Source organism: Plecotus auritus (assembly GCF_963455305.1).
Source record: "Plecotus auritus genome assembly, chromosome: 1".
Classification (NCBI taxonomy): Eukaryota; Metazoa; Chordata; class Mammalia; order Chiroptera; family Vespertilionidae; genus Plecotus; species Plecotus auritus.
This window is the reverse complement of record NC_137770.1, coordinates 147,204,566-147,231,241: the sequence shown is the minus strand read 5'-3', so window position 1 is coordinate 147,231,241 and position 26,676 is coordinate 147,204,566. Positions and strand designations below refer to the sequence as shown.

Sequence of the window (26,676 nt, the reverse complement as noted above, 5' to 3'; positions counted from 1 at the left end):
AGGAGGTGCCAAAAAAGACAAGGAATCAATCAGTTCCTTTTACCCTGACACCAGAAAGTGAGAAGCAGAGACAGGTGGAATAGCCAGAAGTCTAGGTGGAAGGAGACAGCAAAAGCAGATGAGACACGCTATGGCCCTGGCCTGATATTTAAAGGGGTGGGAAGAAAGTAGAATTAGGACCCTAAGGTCTCCCAATCAATCACCTTCATATCCCAGTGATTCTGTAGCATAGCATCCTAATTTGGATTTAAGTACCATTCCACAATTCAGTCATAATAGGACCCCGCCTAGGGCTGTGGGCCATCTTTATACTTATGCTTTCTGACTTTCTTCCCCTCCAGCATGACCAAGCCTTTCAGACAAACCTGGGAGGCCCTGGAGTTAGAGGGAAGGCACAGGAAAGCTTGAAGGGAGACCTATGACCCTGGCAGAACCCACTTCTCAGCTCACCGTTACTTTAGGTGCTGGGGCCTGGACCAGCCTTGCTTCCCTCAAGGTGCAGAACACTCCTTGTGTCCCAGCGTGTCTCAGAGCTGTCTGTCCACACAGCCCATTCTTCCTGGTGTTCCTATGAGGCCTCTGTAGGGCCACCATTTCTGAGTTCCTGTTTGTTCTTTCTTCTCAGGACTTTGCTTTGCCTTAAGGAGCAAAAACTAGAGAGTCAATGGCCACTGGCCTCAAGACATAAAAGCCCCAAGGATCAGTTAGCATCACCAATTGTTATGATGGATGTGAGAGAAGCGGGGAGAGGGATCCATGCCCAGGGCCCTGATTACAGAGGTGATGCTGGAAACCATAACAATAGGGAGGTGTCCAGGCTGAGAGCAGAGTGTCTGAGTGGGGAACAGGGACAGGCTGATGAGAGGAAAAGCCCTGGGAGGCCGTGGCCCATGCTGCGAGTAGGCCCAAAATGCAGATGTCATCGTGAAGCAGGGTACGTTTGATGAAAAATGATTACATGGGACTTCAAGTTGCTTAAAAACAAACAAACACAAAACACCATATCTGAGGGTGATCAAAGAAAATTAGAATTAAAGAGACAGGATACTGTGAGTGAAATGGTTATGGGTAAACTTTACCATATTCTCAGTCCTAGAGAATGGGAAAGAATCCACAATGTAGAGAGAGATCTGGAATATATTTATATTATAGTTAGCATGCATCATATGCCAGATATTAAACTGTGGTAACTAGCTTGGTCTGTGGAGGGTTACAGCGGAAGATCACAGAAGAAGTCATTTGTGCTGGGCCTCTATAGATGAGGGAGCATGAAGGGAACATGTATTTCTGTATAGCATTTATTTTTGGTGTATAGCAAGTGCCCATTTATTGAGCTCTCTTTCTGTACCAACCACTAACCTAGCCTCGTGACCTGCATTTCCTGTAATCTCTTAACAGCCCTGCCAAGTTGGTGTAATTACTCTCATTTTAGGTATGAGACAACATGCTTAGTGAAAGTAAGGAATTTGCCCAGGCTACTCACCTAGTCAGTGGCAGAATAGCATTTAAATCCAGTTCCATGCAGAATCCTGTTCTTGAACCCATGTGAATGGAATTGATGTGGAAAATATCTTCCTTGTTATACACACACGGCTTGAGGTGGATAGAGCTGAAGTGAGTTCAGCGAATAAAAAATGACATTGGCATTCAGCCCCTTTGGTTAGCATCCTGGGGTCTTTCTTTCAAGCTGATAAGCTCTGTTATCTTGGCTACAACTTGTTCCCCCTCCACATTGACTGTTGTCCATTTTAATTTTAGAAATATCGTTTCTGAAGTAAAAATATTGAGAGAGGGCTCCGCTGTCCCCCTTTCCTACCTGTAAGTTCTGTAAAGATGATTCCTGTATAAAGTGCCACATCTAATGGTAGCATCGTTGGTTATAGGAGGTGAGCCAAGGAAGGAGGCATGTTCTGAACTGATGTCTTAATCTGAGAAAATAAAATTACTGACTTTCACTACCCTCTTATTTTTCTTTTTTTCAGTGTCCCCTCTTCGACTCCAATGTTTAAAAAGTTGATCATTTTATAAAAGACATGAGATTTTCCATGGGCTTCTCTGTAGAGTTGTACATTTAATTTTATGTCTTCCAGTGATGAAAAAAAATATGCCACACTTAAACTCTGTATCCCACAAGGAATAAGACCCTGAGAGAAACAAAAGATTGCACTAGCATAAACAAAGGTCTTGTGTCTATATTTTTATGATCAAAGGTCTTCTGAATAATGGAAGGATCTACTCATGAAAATCCTCATTCTAGCAGTAAAACTGAGTCTGATTATGACTCCAGATTATTGAAAAGGGCACCATCAGATACTGCTGGTTGAAGATCAAAATAGTGCAGCCCATTTGGACTTAGTTTGGAATAGAATTTTTAAAAGTCTTGATAAATCAAGGCTTATTTATGCTACCTCTGGGAGTGTCTCCCAAGGAAAGAATTCTAAATAGAAAGAGGATTTTTGTGCAACAATTTTTAAAAGTATAATACTTAGAATAGCGGGAAAAGTTAAGTATATTAATATTGTAGCTATGGGAATAAAATCTATGTATTTAAAAAAAATTCAAGGAGAAATGGAAACACCATCATCCTGCTATCAAGGATTATGTTTCAGTGGTAGGATATGGGCAACATTTTCCCCCAAAGCCCGTATTTCCATAAGAGGAACAGCATCTCTTATATCATTACATTTCATAAAGGATACCAAGAATTGGATTTCAAACATTTAAAAACCATTTCATGTCTGCTGTTCCCATTTCCAGAAGTGGGTCCTCCTTTCCTGTCTGCATTCTGTGGATGACTCTGAGTAAAGTCACAGCTCTTAGCTCAGTCCTCAACCCAGATAGCAGTCAGGTAGAATGGATTGTGGGAAATCTGGAAACGAAGAAGGGTTCTGTATTCCAATTATCCCTTTTCCTCCCCTACAATCCAGATAAAGGGTTGAGTAGGGAGAAACTGCTTAGAAGAAAGCCATTTGCCATCATGTGAAAGAAACACAATGCCAGTTAGAAAAACACCTCTTTTCCAGGTTTCTGAACTTTCCTAATTACCCGCCCCCCGCCGCCCCCGCCTGGTGGATAAGCAAATATTGCCTAGATCTCTATCTCAAACACTTACCTGGAAATCAGCAAATATAGTTTGTGCTTCTTTTTGTTGTTTGTTTGTTTGTTTTTTGTCAAAACATTGTACCTTTTGGATTTATGTAGTAATTATTAATTAAAGAAGATGTTTGGGGTGGGGGGAGCAGTTACTAAGTCTTTTTCACTGAAACCAAAGAACTGGGCATTTTATTCTCTGAGTTATACTGACAAGTGTGATAAACACATATTTCAGCAGTTCATCTTCACCCTCATTAACTGAAGAGAACTATTGCCTTTTTCTAGTTTGGAAACACATGGTGTGTAGCTGAGTACTGAATACTCATAAAATATTTAGTGATAAAAAATGAAAGTGGAAAAAAAACCCAATTACAACAGTTACTCAGTGTATGTTTGTATTTTGGGGGGAAATGGAGGGAACACTTGTTTCTTATTTTTTTCCTTCCTGTTTTCCCCTCTAGACAAAGCCTGTTGCATTTGCAGTTCGGACAAATGTCAGCTACAGTGCAGCCCATGAAGATGATGTTCCGGTGCCTGGCATGGCCATCTCATTTGAAGCAAAAGATTTTCTGCATGTTAAGGAAGTAAGGGAAATAATTTGAATTTCTGTCCATATGATTTTTTACCTTGAAACATCATTTTGCACTTCTTACTGCTGTGAAATAGTATTCCACAGAGGGGCAGTTGTATAACAGACACGTGAAATCAGTGCTGCTCAGCCTTTCTGACAGGAATATAACCTTTATAAAGAAGGAAGCAGTAGCGGGCCTCTTGCAATAACTTCGAGGCTCCCCTGGGCTCTGTGACCCAGAAATTGGGAGCTCCTGGAGATGATCCCTTTTTATGCTTAACCTGTACTTTTTATTTTAATTTGAAACATTGACTATGTGCTGTTTTCTTCTCATATCTCAAGTTTAACCATCTGGGGAGGGTTTGATAATAATATCTGGAATTCATGACCTCTCCTCTCTGCTGACAATGTCTAAACTCAGACCATGGCACCCTTTCCCTCCTTCAAGGGTTGATTTCTGCAGTGGGAGGGAGAATGGCAGGAGATGAAGTCAAGAAGGGGAGAAACAGCAAGAAACGCCCTTTCCTCCATCCCAGAAGTCACCCCCTTGCATTTAACAATGATTCAGATTCACCCTTAATTAAGGTTTATTTTGAGTTGACATTGATCAAATGCCTGCTGTGCAGAACACTATTGAGAAGCCAGAAATCCCCCTACATGATGTTCTCAGGGTGTGAGCATGCGGTTTCCTTAGACCTGCAGAATTTACCATTGGAGTCTGGGGAGCGTATGTCCTAGGAAGCATTTGTAAATTTAACTGTTCACTGCACCAAAGGTTATAAGCAAAGGAGGTGATGACTGCCGATTTAAAGAGCCTAGAGCAGTGGTCGGCAAACTCATTAGGCAACAGAGCCAAATATCAACAGTACAATGACTGAAATTTCTTTTGAGAGCCAAATTTTTTAAACTTAAACTTCTTCTAATGCCACTTCTTCAAAACAGACTCGCCCAGGCTATGGTATTTTGTGGAAGAGCCACACTCAAGGGCCAAAGAGCCGCATGTGGCTTGCGAGCCGCAGTTTGCCGACCACGGGCCTAGAGAATTCCGAGCCTCCCATCTCATTAATGTTTAAAGAGAGAAGTGAAATATTGGCTAGGAGGGAAGGATAGAAAGGTTTCAGAAGTGATGGTGTGCCTCGAATCTGACTTTATGACAGGATGTAAGATTAATTTAGGGTCTTCTCCTGATGGCTGATGCTTGGAGAGGAATCTCTTTCCACATGAGAGGAAAAGGAACCAGAATGGATATTCTCCTTTCAAACGTTCAGGCACAGACTTGAAAAATACTGCTCAATTGAAAGAAGTCACACCAAATCATACAGGTGTAGGATAAATATTCCATCCACAACAGAGAATGTTCATCATCAGTAGTAAAGAAATCATCTGTGAACACTGTACCACACTAACTATAAACATGTTTTCACAAAGGTAAATTTTGCTCTGATGCAAAATATTTCAGGTAGATTTCAGTATTTCTCTCCCAGTGTTAGTATTTCTAACTCATCCGATTCTGTAAGAGGCAGACCTCTGTTAACACTCTTCAATTCTTAATGGCCTCTTGTTAGGAAGGGTGGTGAATCTTTGAGCAAGGTGAGTTTAACCTACTTACAGCGACAGCAGCAGCTGTAGTAGAATTCAGACTAATCTTAATTCTTAGACAAAGTTTTCATGTTAACTAAAAATACTTCATTTTATGCGCTTAACCTATGAACCTAAGGGTTTTCTGAAGTGTGATAGTTGAAGCATAGTTAATTGTAATTGCCATAATAAAACTGTGTGCACTGATCTTAACAAATCTGATTTTGTGTTTAGAAATTTAACAATGACTGGTGGATAGGGCGATTGGTTAAAGAAGGCTGTGAAATCGGATTCATTCCAAGTCCAGTGAAACTAGAGAATATGAGGCTACAGCATGAACAGAGAGCCAAGCAAGGGAAATTCTACTCCAGGTATGAGAAGAACATCAAGTGTTTGTGTTTAGATGATACCATCATTCACATGCTGTTGTTTGCTGTATTCCACAATCTTTATTACATGTTATCACATGGACTAGTGATAGACTTTATTGATAGTATCACAAGTCCTGCATTTTAAAAAGTTCATCCCAGTGATGGCCGGTGGTTCAGTGGTTAGAGCATCTGCCCATGCACCCAATGGTCGCAGGTTTGATTCCCAGTGAAGGGCATGTACCTGGGTTGCAGGTTCACCCTGATCAGGCCACGTGCAGGAGGCAGCCAACTGATGTATCTATCTTACATCTATGTTTCTCTCTCTCTCTCTCCCTCTCCCCCCCCCCCCTCTCTCTCTCTGTCTCTGTCTCTCTCTTCTTCTCCCCGCTCCCTTCCACTCTCTCTAAAAATCATTGGGGAAAATATCCTCAGGTGAGGATTAACCAAAAGTAAAAAAATAAAAAGTTCAACCAGCATCTCATTTTCATCTGATTTGGGAGAGAATCAAATAATGTATTATAATTAATGAAAAGAACTAAGGTCATAGAATATTAAATTCAGGCTTCAGTGCAGAGGAAATTATCAAGTCCTAATCTTTAACTGAAAATATTCTAACTCTGAGCAAACTTGGTGGCTAATTCATGGCATGGCAAGATGTTTTAGAGATGACATTCCCAGACATCATTGGCAGAGAGCAGCCCTGGTGCCTATTAGCTTTCATTTTCACTTGAGAAAATCAATTTCCAGTTCTCCCTGCTAAGCACTTAAAGGGAAACTCTATATGAAACCAGTTAAAATTGCCTTTGCAGGTAGCAATAAAATGAGTTATGTGATAGGCTAGGGCTGAATAACCCTTCCTAGCATTCTGGCAGTCGTTTGCCTCTCACTAAGAGGATCACTAGAAGGGTTACTCAGACAGAGTGACTTTGAAATTGAACCCCATGTGGCCAAGTCCAAGAACATGGCGTACTTCTCCCCGTGTGAAAGGATGTGACATGGGCAAGTCCTTTCTTTAACGTGAATAGCTGGCTCCTATTTTCTCTAGCTTATATTTTATTTGTTTATAGAATGATGCAAATCCTTTGTCAATGATAACGTTCTAGTGTGAGCAAGAATTCTTTTCAAGCATCTATAAACAAGTAAAACAGAAGATGCTTTTTGGTGTGAACCATCCATCCTCTTGAATAGTGTTTCATGACTGTCAGGCTCTTTCAGTTCTGATGGATCTGGCCCTTTGTTGAGACTTCTTCCCTGTATTTGACTTTTATTAATCCCCGGGTTACTGGGGGCCCTCAGATTATGGGATGCATTTAGTCATAAAAAAGTAGAGGCATGGAGGTAGACAAAGCAGGGGCGTTTTACTGTGGGATGGTGAAGACCTGACACCACTCATTCCATTCCCAGTGTTCTGCTGGCTTTAGTGTGTCTCTTTCTATTCTCCATATTGATAATGGTATCTTAATACTAGTTACAAAGAACTTATAATGTGGCAAGACTTCATTTTCCTGGGGCACAGGCATTGCTGTTATCAATTCATAGCACTATACGTATATAGTTAGTTGAGGTTTGAAGTTATCTCAGCTGGGGGACATTTTGTTTGTGTTTTAGTTTTTTCAAGATAATTCAGCATTTTCCAGAGTTCTCCTGTCAATTCACTTGAGAAGAGGGTTTCATGGTCAAATGGGCTTAGGGTGGTGAAAAGTTATTTGAGGGTATTTCAGAGCCTTTAGAGTTAGTATGCACTGTCAGTGGGGATGGCAGGGTGGGGATATTTTTCATGTATATACTTAAATTATCTTACGAAAATTTATCTTGGTTCATGTTTTAGGAATAGTGTTTTGTGGAATGCTTCACGGAAAGTTTGGGATGGGCTTTTGCCGATACAGACTCGTGTACCTTTCTTTGGCTCTTTCACATACAAACTGAGAAAGAAAAACTATTTCTAAAGAGTAGAGAGAAGTTTTTGCAAAAATGGTGAAGGAAGCATGGTTTCCTCTGCGTCCCACGTGGGCCTCCCTGGTCTAGTGTTAGTAGTGATCAGCTCGGCATCATAAGAACCTAAGGGAACCGGATGTATGTTAGAGTCCCCACTTCACCGATGAGGAAACTGGCCAAGAGAAGTTGGGGGACCTGCCCAAGGTCACAGAATGGAAGGTGGTGGAATCAGGATGGGAACTGGTCCGTTGACTGTAGCCTGATCTCAGGTGACCACGCTGCTGCTCTGAGTCAGGCAGCGAGGACCCGATATGGCAGGCACAGACAAGTCATCGTTCCTGTTGCCAGCTGTTAGTATTCACTACAGTAGATAATCGTTTGCTATTGCATTTTTTTCTTAAAAGGCCTATACAGTCTCATATAATTTTTGCTTTGATTTTCTTGATTTCATTTTGTCCTGTTTCTTCCCCTAAGCTTTTTCCTAAATATGTGAAAATATTTTTACTCCTTTCATAGGTTTTTATTTTTGTCTTCTAATATTTTAAATAGAGTTTTGTTTTGAGGATATAATCAGAATTCAGCAGTATTTTAAAACTCCAATATATAAGTTATAAAATCTGGTTGAAATCAAAGGCAGTAGAATTGTGGCACAGCTCAAGAAAGTGCCATTTTTATAGAATTAAAAGTTAAGGACAAATTTGCATTCTGGACATTTTGACTATTTGCAATGTTTGTCACAATTTTACACAATTCAAACAGTACTTCGGCTTTTATTAAAATTCAAAGATAATGTAAAACAAATCCATGCTTAAACTGAAATTAGACTCAGTACTTTAAATAAAGAAAATTCTGGAAGAAACTGTTTTGGTCCTGATAATGGGTATTGTGTAACTACCAGAGATTGTTTCTATAAATACCACTTTTTATTCATCTTACCTACTGTCTGGTATCCTTGAGAAATGTACTGAAGTATCTTTTAATAATCTTAAAAATATGTAGAGGGCTTATGCTAGTTGCTTAACATTTTTGATGTTTGTTTTATGTATTAAAATATCAGTATAGTAACAATAAAATTCAGCCTGCTGCTGGTGTTTTAGTGGAACTTGCATTTTTGTACTATTGTTTACATGAGTAAATATTGCACTTTGATGCATAGACACTGTGGCAAATTACTTCAACCAGACCCTGGTTTGGCTCTGATGATAAACTTTTGACAATAAGACTATCCTGAAATTCCATGTCACTCTTTGAAGATATTTTTTCCATCTCCATTTGTGAGGGGTCATTTAGTGATATGTTATTTGATGTGCTTGATATGCTGGTAAGAAACATAAATGCTGTTGTTCTCATGTTAACGCCAAACCTTCTAAGTCACAGATTCATGTCTTACATAAAACTTTAGAATGTGATCGTTCTGAAGAGTATGCACTTCAGATCATCCCTAAATTAGCCAGCCTCCACATTAGCCATGCTTGAGAAATGCCCTGGACATGATCTGACCTGAGGGTTCAGTGATATGTGTGACACTGTTTGTTGTGTTCCTTCGTGTGCCTTTTAAAGGTTAGCACGTTTTTGTAGTGCTGTGTTTCCCTTTTGTAGGTCGCTCGTGAAAACTTGAGTCCTTTCAATCTTAGTATAGCAAAAATAATCAAGTTAAGGCAAAGGATAAAGGAACCAAATAAAAAGGAACAATAAGTTGACATTGCTTCGGAGAGTCTCTAAGATAGGAAAAACAAAAAAAAGCAAAAGGAAATCTCTGCTATCTACCTGTGATGCTGGCAGAGAATAGGAGGGTTACAGAAATTAATGGAGTTCTCTCCCATCCTCCCAGGGCCTTTTACAATTAAGCCTTGAATTTGGAACAGAGACTATTACACGGCTGTTGTAGCAGTCAGGAATCTCCGCTGGGAAATTACTACCTGCCTCGTTGTAGAGAAGACAAATTTAAAGCTCCATAAAAACACAATGAGTCATCATGTTTATTGAGCAATACAAATGTTTTAATGTCTGAAATAAGTGTCAGATTTAATATAAATTTTTGCTTTACTCCAGTAAATTAGGAGGAAATTCATCATCCAGTTTGGGTGACATAGTACCTAGTTCCAGAAAATCTACACCTCCATCATCTGGTAAGTAGGTGCTGAGTGCTGAACAATTGCACACTGCATTTCATGCTGTCCTCAGTCTTACTTAGTTGTGTGAATATACATACACTGAATCCCTGTGGGAATCCTATAAATGTTAAAAGGAATCAGAGATAAGAATGCGCATATACAGTTAGGAAGAATCTGGAGAATTTTATTTTCTGGCTCTGGGAAATAAAAAGGGAAATGTGTCAATGTGTTCACTGTCAGTTGCTTAAATGATCAAAGTGATTAACGTATTTAACTTTTATTCCTAGCCTCCACCATGGTGCCCATTGTCACACCCATTGACAGCCACAGTGCAGCCACAGTGTGTATGCAGTGTAGGCCTGAATGTTAAGAGAAGCATTGAAACTTTGGAAAGGTTAGGAAAGGAATATAAAATGAGGAAGTGATAACCCTGACATACTCAAAATGCTCCGTGGAAGATGTATAGAAGTATCAAAAAAGGATAAAAATTCTTGTAGGAAGAGTGGCTTCTGTGTGTTGTTGTGTTTTTTATTCTATAAAGTGGTGGATTCATGCTTAGGGTTGCTGGATAAAATAAAGGACACACAGTTAACGTTGAATTTCAGGTAAACAATAAATAATTTTTTAGTATAAGTAAATATTACATGAGATTTACTTATACTAAAAAATTATTTGTTACCTGAAATTCAAACTTAATTGAATTTTTATTTGCTAAATGTGGCAGCTCTACCATTCTGTGGAGAACTTGGGATTCCGCAGAAATAGGAGACTAATTGGTCAAATTGCATGAAAGCCCAGGATCAGAGTCTTAGTTTGCTAAGAGAGGCAATTGAGAGTCGCCGTAAGAGTATAAGGCTTGGCTGGCTGATCATTTGAGCAAAATGATTCCATATCTGATTTCTAGGAAGCCAAGAGGAGGTCAAACACAGAGAACTGCACATCATGAAGTTCAGGAACTCGTTGCATTGTTACTGCTGTGTCTTAACAGGACTCCCCTATGAGTAATCATCATACCCATTTCAGATGGTGGTGGCTTTTAGAGACCAATCAAAGGCTTCTTAGTAAAAACTGTAAGACCTTTTACATGAGCAAGACCTGAACACAGTAAGAAATAAGTCATTGCAGGATTCATATTGATTTCAAAAACCATGTACTTACAATTTAGAGCAATCCTAAGTTGCTCAGAATTGAGTAAAATAGTATGTTTGGAAGGAAAATTGAAGCTTTTTAAAGGTATTATGTGGGGCTTATGTCTTTCCTTCCCATTGGGGAGTAGATTTTCCTGAAGGCACAGGAGAAAGGAAGCCTATCTGACCTTCTCAAACGTGTGAGGTTGTAGGGATTACAGTGTAAACTTTGTGTGCTTCCTGTGTACTTTTAAGGCTGTAAGATCTCACAGGTAGAAACGCGGCCCCTGGGTTAGGGAAATGCTCCATCACTTTGTGATAAAGCAGCATCCTCCCCCTCGGCCCCCGCAGTGCTAGCCCCCTTCCCTAGACCGGGGAGGCTCTTCTCTTCCCGCTAACATGCTGTGGCTTCTCATCCTCGTGGCCAGATGAGAGCAGGTGCATTTTGAAGCATAAGTTTGTAGTCTTTGTAAAATTACATGTCATTTTTGTCAGTACTAAAAATAAAGTTCAGTGAAGAAGTGATTTAAAAATTCACCCAAGTTTTCTACAAATACAGGACTTTGGAATAACTTTTCTGAATACCAGGAGTATAAAATACTTCATTAACCAACTACAAAATTTACTGTAGGCATGTCAGAAACCTGCTATAATTTTTGTATCAATAACCCAACTTGTCTAGAATAAAACTTCTGAAAATTCTACATAGAAGGTCCCCCATCCACCTCGAGGGAAAGCTGCCTAAGCAATCAAATGTGGGTTGGCCTGCAGTGGTGATATTATCTCGGTTTCCCAGAGGCCCGATCTACAATTCTCCTCACCCATGACTGGACCAAAGAATATAAGCATCTGCCTAAACTAAATGTGTTTGGAGGTTCTGAAGGCTTTGGGAAAGGAAATATTTCCACTTCACATCTGGGAAGTGGCACAGTGCATACCCTCAACTGCATGGATGTATACATCCGTGTTACTCCCATATGCCACTCAAGTTGACCCAAGTGTGCAAGATTCAACTAAATCCTAAATCTCAAAAAAAGTCCCAAGGCTCTCTCTCTAAAAAACAAAAACAAAATAAAAGCATGCTAGTGAGGAAGAATAAAAGAAACTAATTTCAAATTTATGGAAGCAGTTTTTCACAAGTAAATACCAATATTCGATAAGGTATGCAAATATAAGTATGAAATTTAAAAGGGGTAACGTTTCTCAGTATAAGGAGAACCATCAAGTCGAATAAAGTTTATAGAACTCTGAAAAGAATTAAACATGCTTCTTAAGTCTTAGTACACTTCTTTAATGTGTTTTAAAAGTGGCCATCTGTTTTAGAATTCTCTGTGTTTCAGAATGAGTCCAGATGCCTTTCAATTTAAGTGAGCTAGAAGTCAGAACTAGTAAACTGAAACGTTTTCAACTTGGGGTTTCGAGTCCTTGTGACCAAATACCGGTAAATTTAAAACTTGGCTCAGGCTGTGTGTGTGGGTAGCCAGCAACTGGGCAATGTCACAGCTAAACATATTTCCACTCCTCCTTAAAAAAAAAAAATTCATCTGCTGATCACAGCAGGTAGAATTAATAGATAAATAATAAAATCCAGTTCCTGGATTTTGCTGTCCCAGGGCCCTGTCATCTCTGACATGCAAGCAGATCTCAGTTTCAGGAGGGTACTCTCAGGGGGTACTGGCCCGTTAAGGTGAACTTTATAACCCCAACAGAAGGTGAGAAAGGTAAAAGTATATAGGAATTTACCACCAGAAGGGAAACTTATCTGATGATGGTTAAGACATGGTATAGGAATAGTGAAAAAGTGGCCTAGATCCTCTCCATCATATCCAGGGAGACAACAATGACATGCTTACTAAGATGGGATTCAAGGCAAAACATAGGATCAGCATCGACCAAACCCCTGGGCCTGTTCTATGTTTCCATTGCACACTACGTGCTGAACCATTTCGTTCATTAATATGTATGCGTGACAAAGAGAAAGATGTGTTTATTGGTAATTCTAACTAAATTCCTGGAATTAACTCAGTCCATTATGACTTTCACTGGAGAATCACACCTCACACCTCGGCTTTCTGCCAGCAATAGCTGGTATTTGCAATACCGAACAGTCAATGCCAGGTTTTACACGTCATCACAGGCTTTTGACACAAATGAAAAGGAACAGATAAGAGCTCCTGGTTTTCAAAAGGCTGAGTAATCTAATATCCACAATAATTTCAACATTGAAAAATAACGTGACACCTGTCAGATGCTCCCCGTCCTTTGAAAGGTTAGAGTGGCTGTCGCGAGCACTAATTCAGCTTGTGTGTCACAGGGAAGGGTAGTTAGTGGCTTTGCAGCACCGAGCCGTCTGTTATTTCAAGGGGGTAATTTGCTCCTTAAATCTGAATGCACTGTGGTTTCTGTTAGAGGTAACGTGTCATGGGGTGCTCTGATGCTTTCCAGGGTGAGTAGATTTTCTACTTGACCCCATCTAAACCACAGATCAATTTTCTAGCTCAACCTCGTGATATCTCCTGGTCCTGACACTGGGGACGCGCCCCCCCACCCCCACCCCAGGGAGCAGGGGGAAAGGGAAGCGCCCCCCACCCCCCGCAGGCTGTGCGAAGGGCCTCACCTGAAGCAGCACCAGTGTGCAGGGCAGGAAGGGACCCCTGAGGCAGAGCTAAGCTCTGGGTCCTGGGTCTGCTGAGTGTTTGCCAAGAACAAGTTCCTTAAACTCTTTAAGAGTTTATCTTTTAAAACTTAAAAATAAGAGGACTGCCCTGACCGGTTTGGCTCAGTGGATAGAGCGTCGGCCTGCGGACTCAAGGGTCCCAGGTTCTATTCCAGTCAAGGGCATGTACCTTGGTTGCGGGCACATACCCAGTAGGGGGTGTGCAGGAGGCAGCTGATCCATGTTTCTCTCCTGTCGATGTTTCTAAATCTCTACCCTCTCCCTTCCTTTCTGTAAAAAATCAATAAAATATATTTTTAAAAAAATAAGAGGACTGAAGATGATCTTTAAAATCCTTTCCAGCCAATAAAATTCTCTAGAGATTGCACAGGGAAGCATTTTATAAACGTCAAGATGACATGATGGGCCTTTTTTATTATTATTTAGCACTGATTTTGAAGTGATATCTTTTCAGGGTGGAAGGTTTTTAAAAGTGAAGGCATATTCTCTTGGGTCTGTGTGCCCTTCCACCCTGTGCCTTGCATCGAACCCCGTAGCTTTACAGAAACCACTGGAAGCCTCCTTGTGCCCCTTTGGAGATCGCTGGACCCAGCGTTTCCCAAGCAGCTGTCAGTCATGCCCGCCCTTCAATCAGGGGCACGTATCGTCTTGAAATCATTTTAATCCTGCCCTTTCTGGAACCTTCCCTGAGCCATTTCCCTTGTGTATGACTTCTTTGTGTGGTCTGAATTTAGTATTTTTCTATTCTGTCTTTCCTTTAAATAGCTGTTGCAATTTGAGTGAACCTTTTCACATCACCTGGTTTTCACACAAAACCAAGCAAAAGGAGGAATCTGAAGCACATTGTGATAAAGGTTCCCGGTGGAGTTGCTTATTGCTTACACGCTGGTTGAAGATACTGTAAGAAGTGAAGGGTTCTGTGCCATACTTACATACATTGCTATGGAAAATATCAATATTATGTTTGAAACTACAAAGTAAAAATGTCTTTCTGAAAACATTTTTTGAACTCTAGGGTAAAGCTGATAAAGCAAATAGATATGATGAGGGCCACTTTCAGTTTTGTTAGAGTTAAATACATTGTATTCTTAATGTGCTTTGCCTTTAAATTTTACTTTGTTTACTGTGCTGAGCACTCATTATAGATCTTTTACTAAGGTTAATTTTATTTGCTCTCATATTATTTTTTATAACCTCTTTTTCCTCTCCTGTCTACCTGATGATTTTTGAATTGTTTGTCTGTATATAGCTATAGACATAGATGCTACTGGCTTAGATGCAGAAGAAAATGATATTCCAGCAAACCACCGCTCCCCTAAACCCAGTGCAAACAGTGTAACGTCACCCCACTCCAAAGAGAAAAGAATGCCCTTCTTTAAGAAGGTAACATTAACTTCCAAGCTCCCATCTGTCCGCCTGCTCAACTGCACTGCGTCACATTCTAGTCCTGTTGACTGTCTGCGTCCTTTGATAAGCCAATAACATGCATGCTCTGTTATTCTTTGTTTCTTTTCCATGCTGCTGTAGCTAAGCAGAAGCAGAAATCGGTAAGTCTACATTGACATAAGCTGTGTTTATCCTGCCACTGGCATCATTAGCATTCAATCCCGCAGTCGTATGAAATACAATTATTTCTGTCCGGAGAAAAGAGCCTACCAAACAGCTAATTGAGTCCGTGCATTGCAAACCGACTAAATTCAGTGAGTGCCCTGTGAAAGCACCATTACAGCACTTATCCTTTTTGATGGAATAATATCTACCACCAAAGGGACTTGTTTACACATTTAAGGATGTCCAACACTGACAACACTATTGGATGCACCTCTCTTGTGCATGCTTATTCTGTCTGTCTTTGTCTCTTTCTTTTTTCTCAATTTAACTTATAATCAAGCATTTTAAAACCAATATTAGATTCTGATTTATGATATCCAGATACATAGCTTGTACTAAAAAAAAAAATGATTCAAGTCTTAATTTAGTCAGTATTTAAACTTCTAATCCATTAGGTGCAAAATCTGCAGATGAACAAGACCAGTGGAAAACTGCAGGCTTGTTTTGGCGGTTTACTGTGAGTTTTTCCTATTGTCATATATAAATATTCTCCCGATGTTCGTGCCTCCTCCATCGGTCTGATTTCAGCATCTCACCTGTTGGACAGTGGGGCAGTGGCCATGCTCAGAACCTTTGCCACTGGCCAGCCAAGATACTACACGGTGATGCTCCTCATCCCCTGACCGAAAACTAGGAAGCCCTGAGCTCTTTACTCCAGACAAAGTCTGGTTCCTTTCAGCACATTTTGTAGCTTCAAAGTGCTATTTTTTAAGGAGGTCTCCCCAGCCATTTCCATTCCTTCCCTTCTTTTGTACACCACTTTCCGCAGCCTACTCTGCTGTCTATAGTCATACTTCCTAATGTCACCATGTCCTACACAACCACCGTACATCATGACACACAGATGTTGAGGAAGACCTACTCTGCTCTGCACTCTCCACGTCCTGAACGCTTTTCCTCTGCACACAAGTATTTTGTTCTGTGGCGGAACTCTAAACTCATCAATGAGGTGTCAGATACTGAACTGTGAAGTTGTTGTTTTTTAAATAAATTATGGTCATGTTAAGACCTAAGCACTCCAGGCTAAAATTAAAACACCTGTATTTTTTTTGTGTTAACACAGAAGCCCCAGCCCATCTCTTGTGGTCCTATCTTCTTGTCATAGCAAAGGTGACAGACAGTGCAAAATCCTAGAGATTCAACGTTGCTGAGCTGCTCTGGGCTTTAACGAACAGTGACATGAACTAAAACCATGGTAGTCCAGATAAGATTTTTGAGCTTTCCTTACTCTGAAATTCCAAAACTTTAAAAATGCTTATCACAATTTTTCCACTGAAGAATTTGAACAACATAAGGTGAGCAGCAGGAAAGGGTAGGTAAAAATGATGATGTCATGATCACCAAGTACCAATATTCCATCAAATAAGGTAATTTCTGTAGCTACCTTATTGATTGAGAAGCTGATTGATTGCCAGCATTGGGTAACCCTTTGCTAGCTGGCAGTCACAGATTGAAGGAAACAAAGACCTATCAAATAATGGGCCGCTTAATACTTAATGACTTGAAATAAAATTTCTTAGTAGCTGTTACTACAATGTATGCAATTTTTATTCCTAATTACACTGGTGGAAAAGGAATTCTCATTCTTCATAGTTATAAAGACTTGGCTTCTAAACATTTTCAGAATGATCCCAGGTGATATAACTGTAATAATTTAACAAATATGCTTATGATGCCTTCGGCACTGGTATTCATTCTTCTTATGTTATTGATTATGTGGTCAACTTAGAGTGCAGAGTTCAAAAACAGGAAACAGCCTGAGAGTCAATGATGAGAGTGTTCTCCGTGTTTTAGGCTGCTTTTAGAGTGGTGCTTGTGTGGCATTTGTGCTGTCACTGTATTATGTTTGTCTTGTTTTATTTCTGTTTAAAAATGTATTCTACCTTTATTATGGCTTTTAAAATTAATCTTGAATACTAGGCAAAATTTTAAGCAGTAAAATTTAACAGCACAATCACAGTAATATTTCCTCCCCTTTTGAGTATATTTACCTATGGCATTAGCGAAATCTCAGCTGAAAGTTTTAGAATTTGAAATGGTTTTTAATTTCCCTCTTAAGTTAAATTTGATCAAATTCAGAAAGTTTGCAATGAGCAATTTTAAGCAGCAATAAGATGTTCTGGAGCAACAGGCTGATGGCAAAAATTATATTCACATTTGCACATCACTTTATCAAATTCTTAAAATAGTTAAAAGAATATTTTTCTGTTGGTCTGTGTGACTAAAAGAAATTCTTAAAATATTTTTTTCAGATGCTCTTTAATGCAGAAAGATTCATGTCACAGTGATTTGTTTACTTCAGTTCTACAGCCATATCTCTCTTTTGCATTAAAAGATGTCATTTTTGGAATCAGTGTGTGACATTTTTACTATCAAAATAGCTATTTTTGATATAATCAAACAAATTAGTGGTTACCTAATGTTTTGAAAAATTTTGATTTTGATTATTTTAAGCAGTTAAGCTGAAAAGGTTTGAAAGTTTTAGAAATTGCTACGAAATTTAGCTCCTCCCCCTGAGGGAAGCCATGGATTAGTTATGTAATAGAAACACTACTCGGTGCTCCTGAGAAGCATGTTAGAGATGCAAGTGAATGATGAACTTTTTGAGGCCTTGGAAGCAGGCTCGGTTATCACACATTGTCCACCTTTCCTCCGAGACACATAAACCTTTTTTTTAGAAACCAAAAATCCAGCAATATCAGCCACTAAGCTGTGGATAGGAATCCAAATTACTGTTTACTGAAACAAGCATACCTGCTAAGTTAAACGCTTACAGTAAAATGGGATTTTTCAAGTATTTGGTAATGAGTTACAGTGTTTTGAAGTTAGGTTTTATCCAGGTAAGACAAACACCTAAGACCCAAAGGTAATGAAACCTTTCTTTTCTCTGTACTTAACCATGTTAGGTCTGCAAATGTGGCTCTTCAGAAAACTCCAGTGCATCTGAAAAGCAATCTTAACTTCCAGTCAAGCCTAAAGCACCTATTCTGCATGAGGCATGTTTCTATCTGTTCTACCAACTAGTTCTCATTCAAAAGCAGCACCTTCTGCTTTAGGAACTCATCTGTTAGTAGCATTTCTTAAGGAGAGAGAAAAAATGTAGACAATTCAATAACCGGAAAACTTTAGGAAAATAAACCCACCAGTCTTTGATGGGGTTTATTTAGAAAAGAGGCGAATTAGTAAAATAATTTAAAAAATGAAATGTCTGGAAAGCCACTGCCTCGTATTACAGAGTTTGGAAAGAACAGGTTTTACGTAAAATACTTACCTTCCCCCTGCCTGTTAACCATCTGACGTCCTCTCCTCTCTCTGCAGACAGAGCACACGCCTCCCTATGATGTGGTACCCTCCATGCGCCCCGTGGTCTTGGTGGGCCCTTCCCTGAAGGGGTACGAGGTAGGTAGCTGCTGTCTGGAGCACATCTGACCTTCGTGTGCTGAACTGCTTTGTGGCCCCACCTCCCTCTCCTGACTCTTGAATTTAGAACTTAAAGAGCTACCACAAAGCATGGTGTTCTTCAAGCTCTGGTATACATTGCTTCCTGTTGTGTCCTGTTTTATTTTCTTGGCTGTTGCTCTGGAGATTTCTGCTAGCAACAGCTTACTCAGCCTGAGGGAACCAGCATCAGATGGAGAGTGACTGGAACCACTGTGGTGTCATGTATTGTCATTAAAACATTAGGATAAATTCAGGGAACTTTGACTTTTGAATTGTCATTGGATCAGAACTCAGAACAGAAACATTTGACCTCACATGCTACTTTTTCCAAATGGGAAGCCTGGGTTTTCAGACATTCTTAAGAAGAGTAAAATCATTTTATTGTAATAGTAATATTTTTATTGTCTCCTAACTTACTGCTTCCTCAATTGCAGGTCACAGATATGATGCAAAAAGCATTGTTTGATTTTTTAAAACACAGATTTGAAGGGCGGTGAGTATTTCAGAATCCTGGGTATTGTGGGTTTTGTCTTGAAAATGACAAAACCTGGGGGGACAGGCATGTGATTCCAAGAGAACTACCCTCTGAAGTCTATGGGGTGACAGGAAATAAGTTCGTCCAGTTCAATCTGATGCCATAAATATTTGTCATATTTGCTCGGCACATCCTCAAACCTGGATAATCCATCTTACTGTTCCTGCACCTACACATCCAGAGGCTGAACTTGGCCAAATGCTTTCTGAGTAGTCTCTCCCCAAATTCATGGTCAGCTGGCCATCATCGCTGCCCAGAGTCATGCTAAATATCCCTCTTCCATTTACTTTTCTACTCTTCTAACGTTCATGCCATCTCCTCTCGCCTCAAACCTCTAACATCCCCTCATCATCTCGCTGTCCCCATGAATTTGCTTCCTATTTCGTTGAGAAAATAGAGACAGAGAACTTCCAAGAGTTCCCATCACCACACATATTCCCACTTGCATTTTTGCCTGTGTACTCTGCTTTTCTCTTATTACTATTAACAGTGGTCAAACCCACCAACTTGGATGCTAGGCCCCATCCCCTATCCCCACCCCAACAGCCATAACAACCCTTTCCTCTCTCCTCAATATCATAAGCATATACAATGTAGTTATTTGTTCCTTCAACAAAAAAGTTGATCTCATTTTCCCTCTAGCTGTCTCATTTTTCTCCTTTTCTTTATAACAAAACTCCTCGAACAAGTTATGTGTCCATCACTCAACCAAAACTAGTCATGTCAGTGACCCTCACAAGGCTAATTCCCGACTGAATCTGCAGTCCTCCTCTTAATTGACATGGTGGAACACACATCTTCTTTTAAACTCTTTGTTTGGTCTCTTGAAACGCGCCCACCCCCCCTCCTGCGCGCGCGTGCACACACACACACACACACACACACACACACACACACACACACACTTTCTCATTATTGGTTGATTCCTGTATGTGCCCTGACCAGGGATTGAAACTGCAACATTGGTGTATTGGGATGATGCTCTAACCAACTGAGCTAACCAGCCAGGGCTGAAAAAATGCAGAGATGTTGAAGCCTCTCACTGTCTTTGCCTACAAGGAGCCCATGTGTAAACCATAAATTAAAACCTCAAGCAGTAAAATATAAAGTAAATGAAAAGACACCTCAGCGGATGTGTGTCCAAGGTACAGGAAGCATAAACAGAAAAAGGATTAACACTGATTTAGGGATGTCAACATCCAGGAAGGGTTTTTAAATGGAACCTATGATTTCACCACCAAGTGAATTAGGAAGAGAAGGGGCATGTCCACCAGAGGGTGTAAAATGTATGACAACATCAAGATGTGACACAGCATATCTGAGAGGCAAGTTACTTAACATTCCTCAAGTCAAGTGTAGGCAGAGAGTGACTGGTAACAAGGCCGGGGCCATGTCTCCTGTATCATGTTAGTCATCTTGGACTTACTCCTTTTCCTCGCCTCTTCTCTCCCCTCAATTTGCTTGTATAAATCCTTATTGAGCATATTCTCTGTGCCAGGCATTATGAGGAGAAAAGCAGATAGGACCTTACAGTCTATTGAAAGGCAGCCTTGAATCAGATAACCAGTGGGCACCATAGTAAAGGTTAAGCCAGCTTCTGGTAGGAGTCTAAAATGGAAACTTCAAAATACAGGGCTGGTGAGTATTTCTGCATTGTTACCAAGGTAAATGTGCTGCCTCTTCTCCACATTCCTTTTCTTCTTCTATCCTAACAATACAGGTACAATAGATGGAATCTGTAGGTTTCAGTGTTCTTTTAGATTTCTTAATATAGTACTTTCTCCCTGACTACTCCTGCTTCTGCAGCCATTTCTAATTTATATTGACTTTTGGAAGGGGAGGCAAGGACAGAGGGAGAAACTTTTATAGGAAGACAAGTGTGGTTAGTAATCAAGCAAAGGACTGAAAGAGACAGAAAAGGAAAACACAGTTCAAGGTATAAAAAGACTTTATGATCAAAGTCTACCTAACCAAATGCTCCTAATTAGACATTTTTGTTTTCCATTGCTTTATGAAATATATTTTATTTTGTGCCAGGAAACACAGCTTCATCCTTGGGCCTTTGGCTTGGTCCCAGGCTCTCAGGCCAAGTATAAAAGGCATACCTCTAATTGGGCCATTTAGCTTTCACTTCTTTATTCTTGGCTCTGTCATTTATCACAATTTGGAACTGTCCCATAAGCGTGCACACCCAGAAAATTCTGCTAGAGGAGGCACCACGCTCTCCGTGACGGAGGTAACCTGCTGCCCTTTCCGAAATGCCAAAGATGGGGAAACGAGATGGAATTTCCTGACTTCCCACTTTGGTTTAAACCTGAATGCATTTTTAATTTGGAAGATAGATTCCAGCCATAGGGTGTATCTTGGACCCGTGTTATAAAGTATCAGCCATTCAGACTGGTTTCTTTTAAGAAATGCATAAACAAAATATCTGCATGTTGTATCAATCTTTTTGTTTCTGGCCAGAAGTAATTTCCATATGGCTTTATTAATGGACCCGCCTTGGCTCATGTTGACTCATAGAGCTGGAGTTCAACTTTCTAGGCCTGTGACCACAATGAAAGATCCTCCAAGGAAGTAATAGAGTCTATAAGGCAGAAGGCAAAAAGCCACAGAAATTTTAACTAATTTTTTTTTTTTTTTTACTCATGGCAAGGCCTTCAGAGTATCTGAATCATTAAATGTCTTTGCTTTTGGCAAGCCAAGATAAGAACAGAGGGTGGAAAGTCAGCAGAAGCATCGGGAAAAAGTAAATTACTCATGAATTATCTATTAAATAAACTAAATTTATCCAAAATACATAAGAACTCATGCAATTTAAGAAAAGTAAGATAAACAATCCAATTAAAAAATGGGCAAAGGTACCTTTGACCTCAGCCTTGACCATCACGGGCCTTCACTCATGTACAGGCAGTGTCCGCACTCCTTGGAGTCATGCTGACAAGCAGCCGAGACGAGGGTCACTGGGGACAATTCTGGCTTCAACTACATTATATCGACATAGAAGCTGTCCTAGGCAGATGGCCATTCCATTTTCTTTTTAACAAAATGTTTGTGTTATTGCACAATTCCCTGCCCCTTGTGTGGGTCCCTGGGTGTGTGGGGGGCGTCCTTGCAGGCAGGAGGATGGATGTTGGCACCTGAGGACTTGAAGGTGTTGTCACTGACTTGCCTTTTATGTCACACTAGCTTCCATGGTTACCTTCAAGTTCAACTTTGAATGAATTGTCATGTTAAAAGATAAAATAAACAAAAATGGGCAAAGGACCTAATAAATAGACACTTCACTAAAGTGAGCATTTGAAAAAATGCTCAGTCACTGATTATCAGACAGATGCAAATTAAAACCACAATGAGGTGTCACCTCACACCTGTCAGAATGGCTACCATCAACAAATCAACAAACAACAAGTGCTGGTGAGGATGTGGAGAAAAGGAAACCCTCGTGCACTGCTGGTGGGAATGCAGACTATGCAGACATTATGGAAAAGAGTATGGAGTTTCCTCAAAAATTAAATATGTAACTGCCATTTGACCCAGTAATCCCACCTCTAGGAATATATTCTAAGAAACCCAAAACACTAATCAGAAAAAAAATGTATGCACCCCTATATTCATAGCAGTGCAATTTACAATAGCTAAAATCTGGAAATAGCCCCGGTGCCCATCAGTAGATGAGTAGATAAAATGCTGTGATACATTTACACAGTGGAATACTATGTAGCAGTAAAAAAGGAGGCTCTCTTACCCTCTGAGACATCATGGAGGAACCTGGGAGAGCATTATGCTGAGTGAAATAAGCCAGTCAGAGAAAGACAGGTATCACGTGATCTCACTCACATGTAGAATCTAATGAACAAAATAAATGTTGAACCAAATAGATTCAGAGACATTGAAGCATGGAATAGACTGATGAATCTCAAAAGGAAGGCAGGGGTGGGTGGGTAGGTGGGTGGGAAGAGATCAACCAAAGAACTTATATGCATAACCCATGGACACAGACAATAGGGTGGTGAAGGCCTGGGGTGAGGGGGTGGAGGCAGGCTAGAAGGAGTCAATGATGGGGTGGGGGGGGGGAGAATATCAGTAATACTTTCAACAATAATGATTTTTTTTAATAAATAAATTTTTAAATTAAAACCCAAGAGGGAGAAAATATGAATCAAAGTGTTGATGATGAAAAGATTCTAGATAGGAATTCTTTTCTGTCCTTAAACCTACTTGCGTTCATTTGCTGCAGCCCTGGGAGTTGTCAGAAACATGACCCTAGTGTTAAAACAGCATTGCAGTGCGCCAGGGCGAAGAATAGATGGCAAATCATTCTCCTTTCTTTGTGTGCAACAGAGTAGCCCACTTACATTGCATGACCCTAATCAGCTGTGTCATGTAAACAAAACAATTTCCCAACTCACCTGGTAGGACAAGGACAGGTAAATTAGCAAGGGAATCAGGGACAAGGAGGAAGGCTACTATTAGCGATGAGTTCAGTTGTCCTTGCAGTGTTTTGAAAATGTCAGCTCTTGCCACTGAAGTGTCTAGAATTCATACTGCATTGCTGTAGGGTTATGTACATGTTGAAACTGGTGCGAAGGGATCTTAATCAAAAATCAATAATCCTGGGAAATATTACATCACTTTATTTGGTGGAAAATTTACTTGGATGTGAGATAACTCCTTCTAAACTAGTGGCTGTCTACCTTGGTTGCGTATTAGTATCACCTACAGTGTTTTAAAAATGAAATAAAAAGCAAGGGTTTATATTCCACCCGTGACTAATTGCAACCATATCTCTAGGACGGGACCTAATGTAACTTTAAACGCTTATATGGCAATTTTGATGTACCAGGAGGGTTGAAAACCACTCCTCTAAACTGAATTGTTCCCAGAATTTTGCCCTTTTGACTTTCAAGGTCTTTTTTTTCGGATGGAAATGCAAGTAATGACAATTCCCCAAGCGTAAGTTAAGGAGTTGAAATAGTGTGGTGGCCCATCTCACGCAGCTTACACAGCTCGTCATGTAAGCAGGTCAGTGGACGCCGGACTGGACAGCACCACGTGCAGAAAGGAAAAAGCATGGGGACAGGGGGGGTGATGTGTTGTTACAGAAAACCCTATCCTTGTGCTGAATGGGTTCAGGCTTGAGACACTCCTGTCTTGTCACCACTGTAATCCCAGGATAGTGCCCAAGCACGGCAGCCTCTAGAGACACAGGACCCAGATTCTGGTCACCAGCAGTGCGTGGGTCCCCCTCAGCTGCACTAGTACATGCCCGGCACCTCAGGGGCTCACTCTTCCCTCTGCTTAGAAGACCCTGCCCACAGCATCCACAGGGCTCGGTGGTTCCCAGAGGTGGGGTAGAGGCAGCATTGACCACAGAAGGGTAGCACAGGGGAACCTGTGGAGAAATGGAATTATTCTGCATCATGAAGGTGATAGTAGATAAGAAACTCCATGAATTGGTCCCAACTCATAAAGGATCGACTTTATGACATATAGATACATTTTTTGCAAAATTCAGTAATCCCTTTCCACATTGTCCCAAATGCATTGCTATCCCAATGGCAGCCAATGTTAACTGCATTAGCTATTTTTTGGTGTTTACTCCTTGCCTCTCAATAACATACTTAATTTGCTACTTGAGTTTTCAGTCTTAATCGTTACCCATTGACTACCCCATGAAGAATATGTAGCTCGCATGCACAGTCCTCCTCGCTCTCACACATCCCTGCATACACATCTCATCCTCTAGTCTCTCAACAGTTAGGTTGGTATTTTTGGCTGGCTCCATTTTTAGTATGTATTGTAGCCATGTAAATAATACATCCATGGGCCATATCATGCACTGTGATTACTCTTTCATATGTGTTTGTGGTACTATGAGATAAGTCATTTTACCTTTTATACTTGCTTAATTTTCTATATATTTGGCACTAATTCAGCCCCAGATTCTCCCCCAGCTGTCTGAATCTCCTCACAGTAGATTCAGATGCACCAGGTGGTCTCTCACCTTTGTCCTTTGGAATCTTTCTGAGAGCGCTGTGGGCTGCTGCCATCTGGATGGGTGCCCTCTGTGCTGGTGTACATTCGCCATTCTGGGACATCCTTTGTCACTGTCTTTGGGATTGCTGTCTCCTTTTCTTTTGGAGCCCTTTCTCCTAGATCCCTTGGTCTCTTTCAGGGTTTACCCTGTCATTTCAGTCAACAACATCCTCTAATAGTTTCCCTGGAAAGAGTACATAAAAACTTCCTTTGAGACCTGAAAGTCTAAAAATATCTCTAGCCCTGGTTAGTGTGGCTCAGTTGGATGGGCAAAAAGGTTGCTGGTTCGATCCCTGATCAAGGCTTATGCCCAGCTTACGGGCTCTATCTTTGGTCAGGGTGTGCAGGAGGCAGCTGATTGATGTTTCACTCTCACATCGATGTTTCTCTCTCTCCCTCCCCCTTCCTTTCTCTAAAAAACACAACACAATAAAATATTTTTAAAATATAAAATGTTAATCCACCATTCCATTTAATTGATAGTTAAAATGGTCATGGGGTGCAGATTGGAATAATTTCCCCTCAGAATTTTTAAGGCTTTTTGCTCCATGGGACCTGTTTTTTCCTCTGGAAATTTTGCTTTGTCCCCAGTGTCATGAAATTTATGTAGACATGTCATCAACCTTTGTGCTGGACCCTTTCAATTGGGAAAAGTCACTCTTAATTCTGGATTTAAAAAAAAATTTTTTTTTAGTTTCCTGTTGTCTGTTTTTGTTATTCTCTTTTCTGTGGACATTATTTGGAGGTGAACCTTCTAGATAATTCTCTAATTTTCATACCTTTCTTCTATTTTCCATCTTTGTCACTTCAGTTTTAGAAGATGTCCTTAACTTTATCTTCTAGCTCTTCCTTTGTTTTTGTTTCTTTTTTTGTGTGTGTGTGTTCATTTTTTTTTAATTTCTTTATTGATTAAGGTGTTACATATGTGTCCTTATTCCCCCATTACCCCTCCATCCCCCCCACTCATGCCCTCACCCCATGTTGTCTGTGTCCATTGGTTAGGCCCATATGCATGCATACAAGTCCTTTGGTTGATCTCTTCCCCTTACCCCCACCCTCCCCTACATTCCCTCCCAGGTTTGATGGTCTGATCGATGTTTCTCTGTCTCTGGATCTGTTTTTGTTCATCATTTTATGTTGTTCATTATATTCCACAAATGAGTGAGATCATGTGATACTTATCTTTCTCTGACTGGCTTATTTCACTTAGCATAATGCTTTCCAGTTCCATCCATGTTGTTGCAAATGGTAGGAATTCCTTCTTTTTTAGCGCAGTGTAGTATTCCACTGTGTAGAAGTACCAGTTTTTTAATCCACTCATCTGCTGATGGGCACTTAGGCTGTTTCCAAATCTTAGCTATGGTGAATTGTGCTGCTATGAACATAGGGGTGCATATATCCTTTCTGACTGGTGTTTCTCTTTTTTTGGGATATATTTCTAGAAGTGGGATGACTGGGTCAAATGGGAGTTCCATTTTCAGTTTTTTGAGGAAACTCCATACTGTTCTCCACAGTGGCTGCACCATTCTGCATTCCCACCAGCAGTGCACGAAGGTTCCTTTTTTCTCCACATCCTCGCCAGCA

The 26,676-nt window shown here is 40.4% G+C and overlaps 1 protein-coding gene across 15 annotated transcripts in view; it reads left to right on the top strand.

Moving 5' to 3' along the window:
* Nucleotides 1-26,676, top strand: part of CACNB2 (calcium voltage-gated channel auxiliary subunit beta 2) — a gene marked incomplete at its 5' end in the record, with an annotated part of 387,111 nt that overhangs the window by 343,063 nt on the left and 17,372 nt on the right. For 7 of the 15 annotated variants that reach the window (XM_080640718.1, XM_080640725.1, XM_080640729.1 and 4 more), the window contains 6 exons: nt 3,555-3,677; nt 5,477-5,613; nt 9,601-9,677; nt 14,716-14,849; nt 18,396-18,476; nt 18,953-19,011. In XM_080640718.1, coding sequence (XP_080496844.1) covers nt 3,555-3,677; nt 5,477-5,613; nt 9,601-9,677; nt 14,716-14,849; nt 18,396-18,476; nt 18,953-19,011 — 611 coding nt within the window. Of the gene's footprint in view, nt 1-3,554; nt 3,678-5,476; nt 5,614-9,600; nt 9,693-14,715; nt 14,850-14,993; nt 15,014-15,472; nt 15,535-18,395; nt 18,477-18,952; nt 19,012-26,676 lie in introns of those variants that run through there. The other 8 variants (XM_080640726.1, XM_080640730.1, XM_080640732.1 and 5 more) reach the window with 4 other exon arrangements.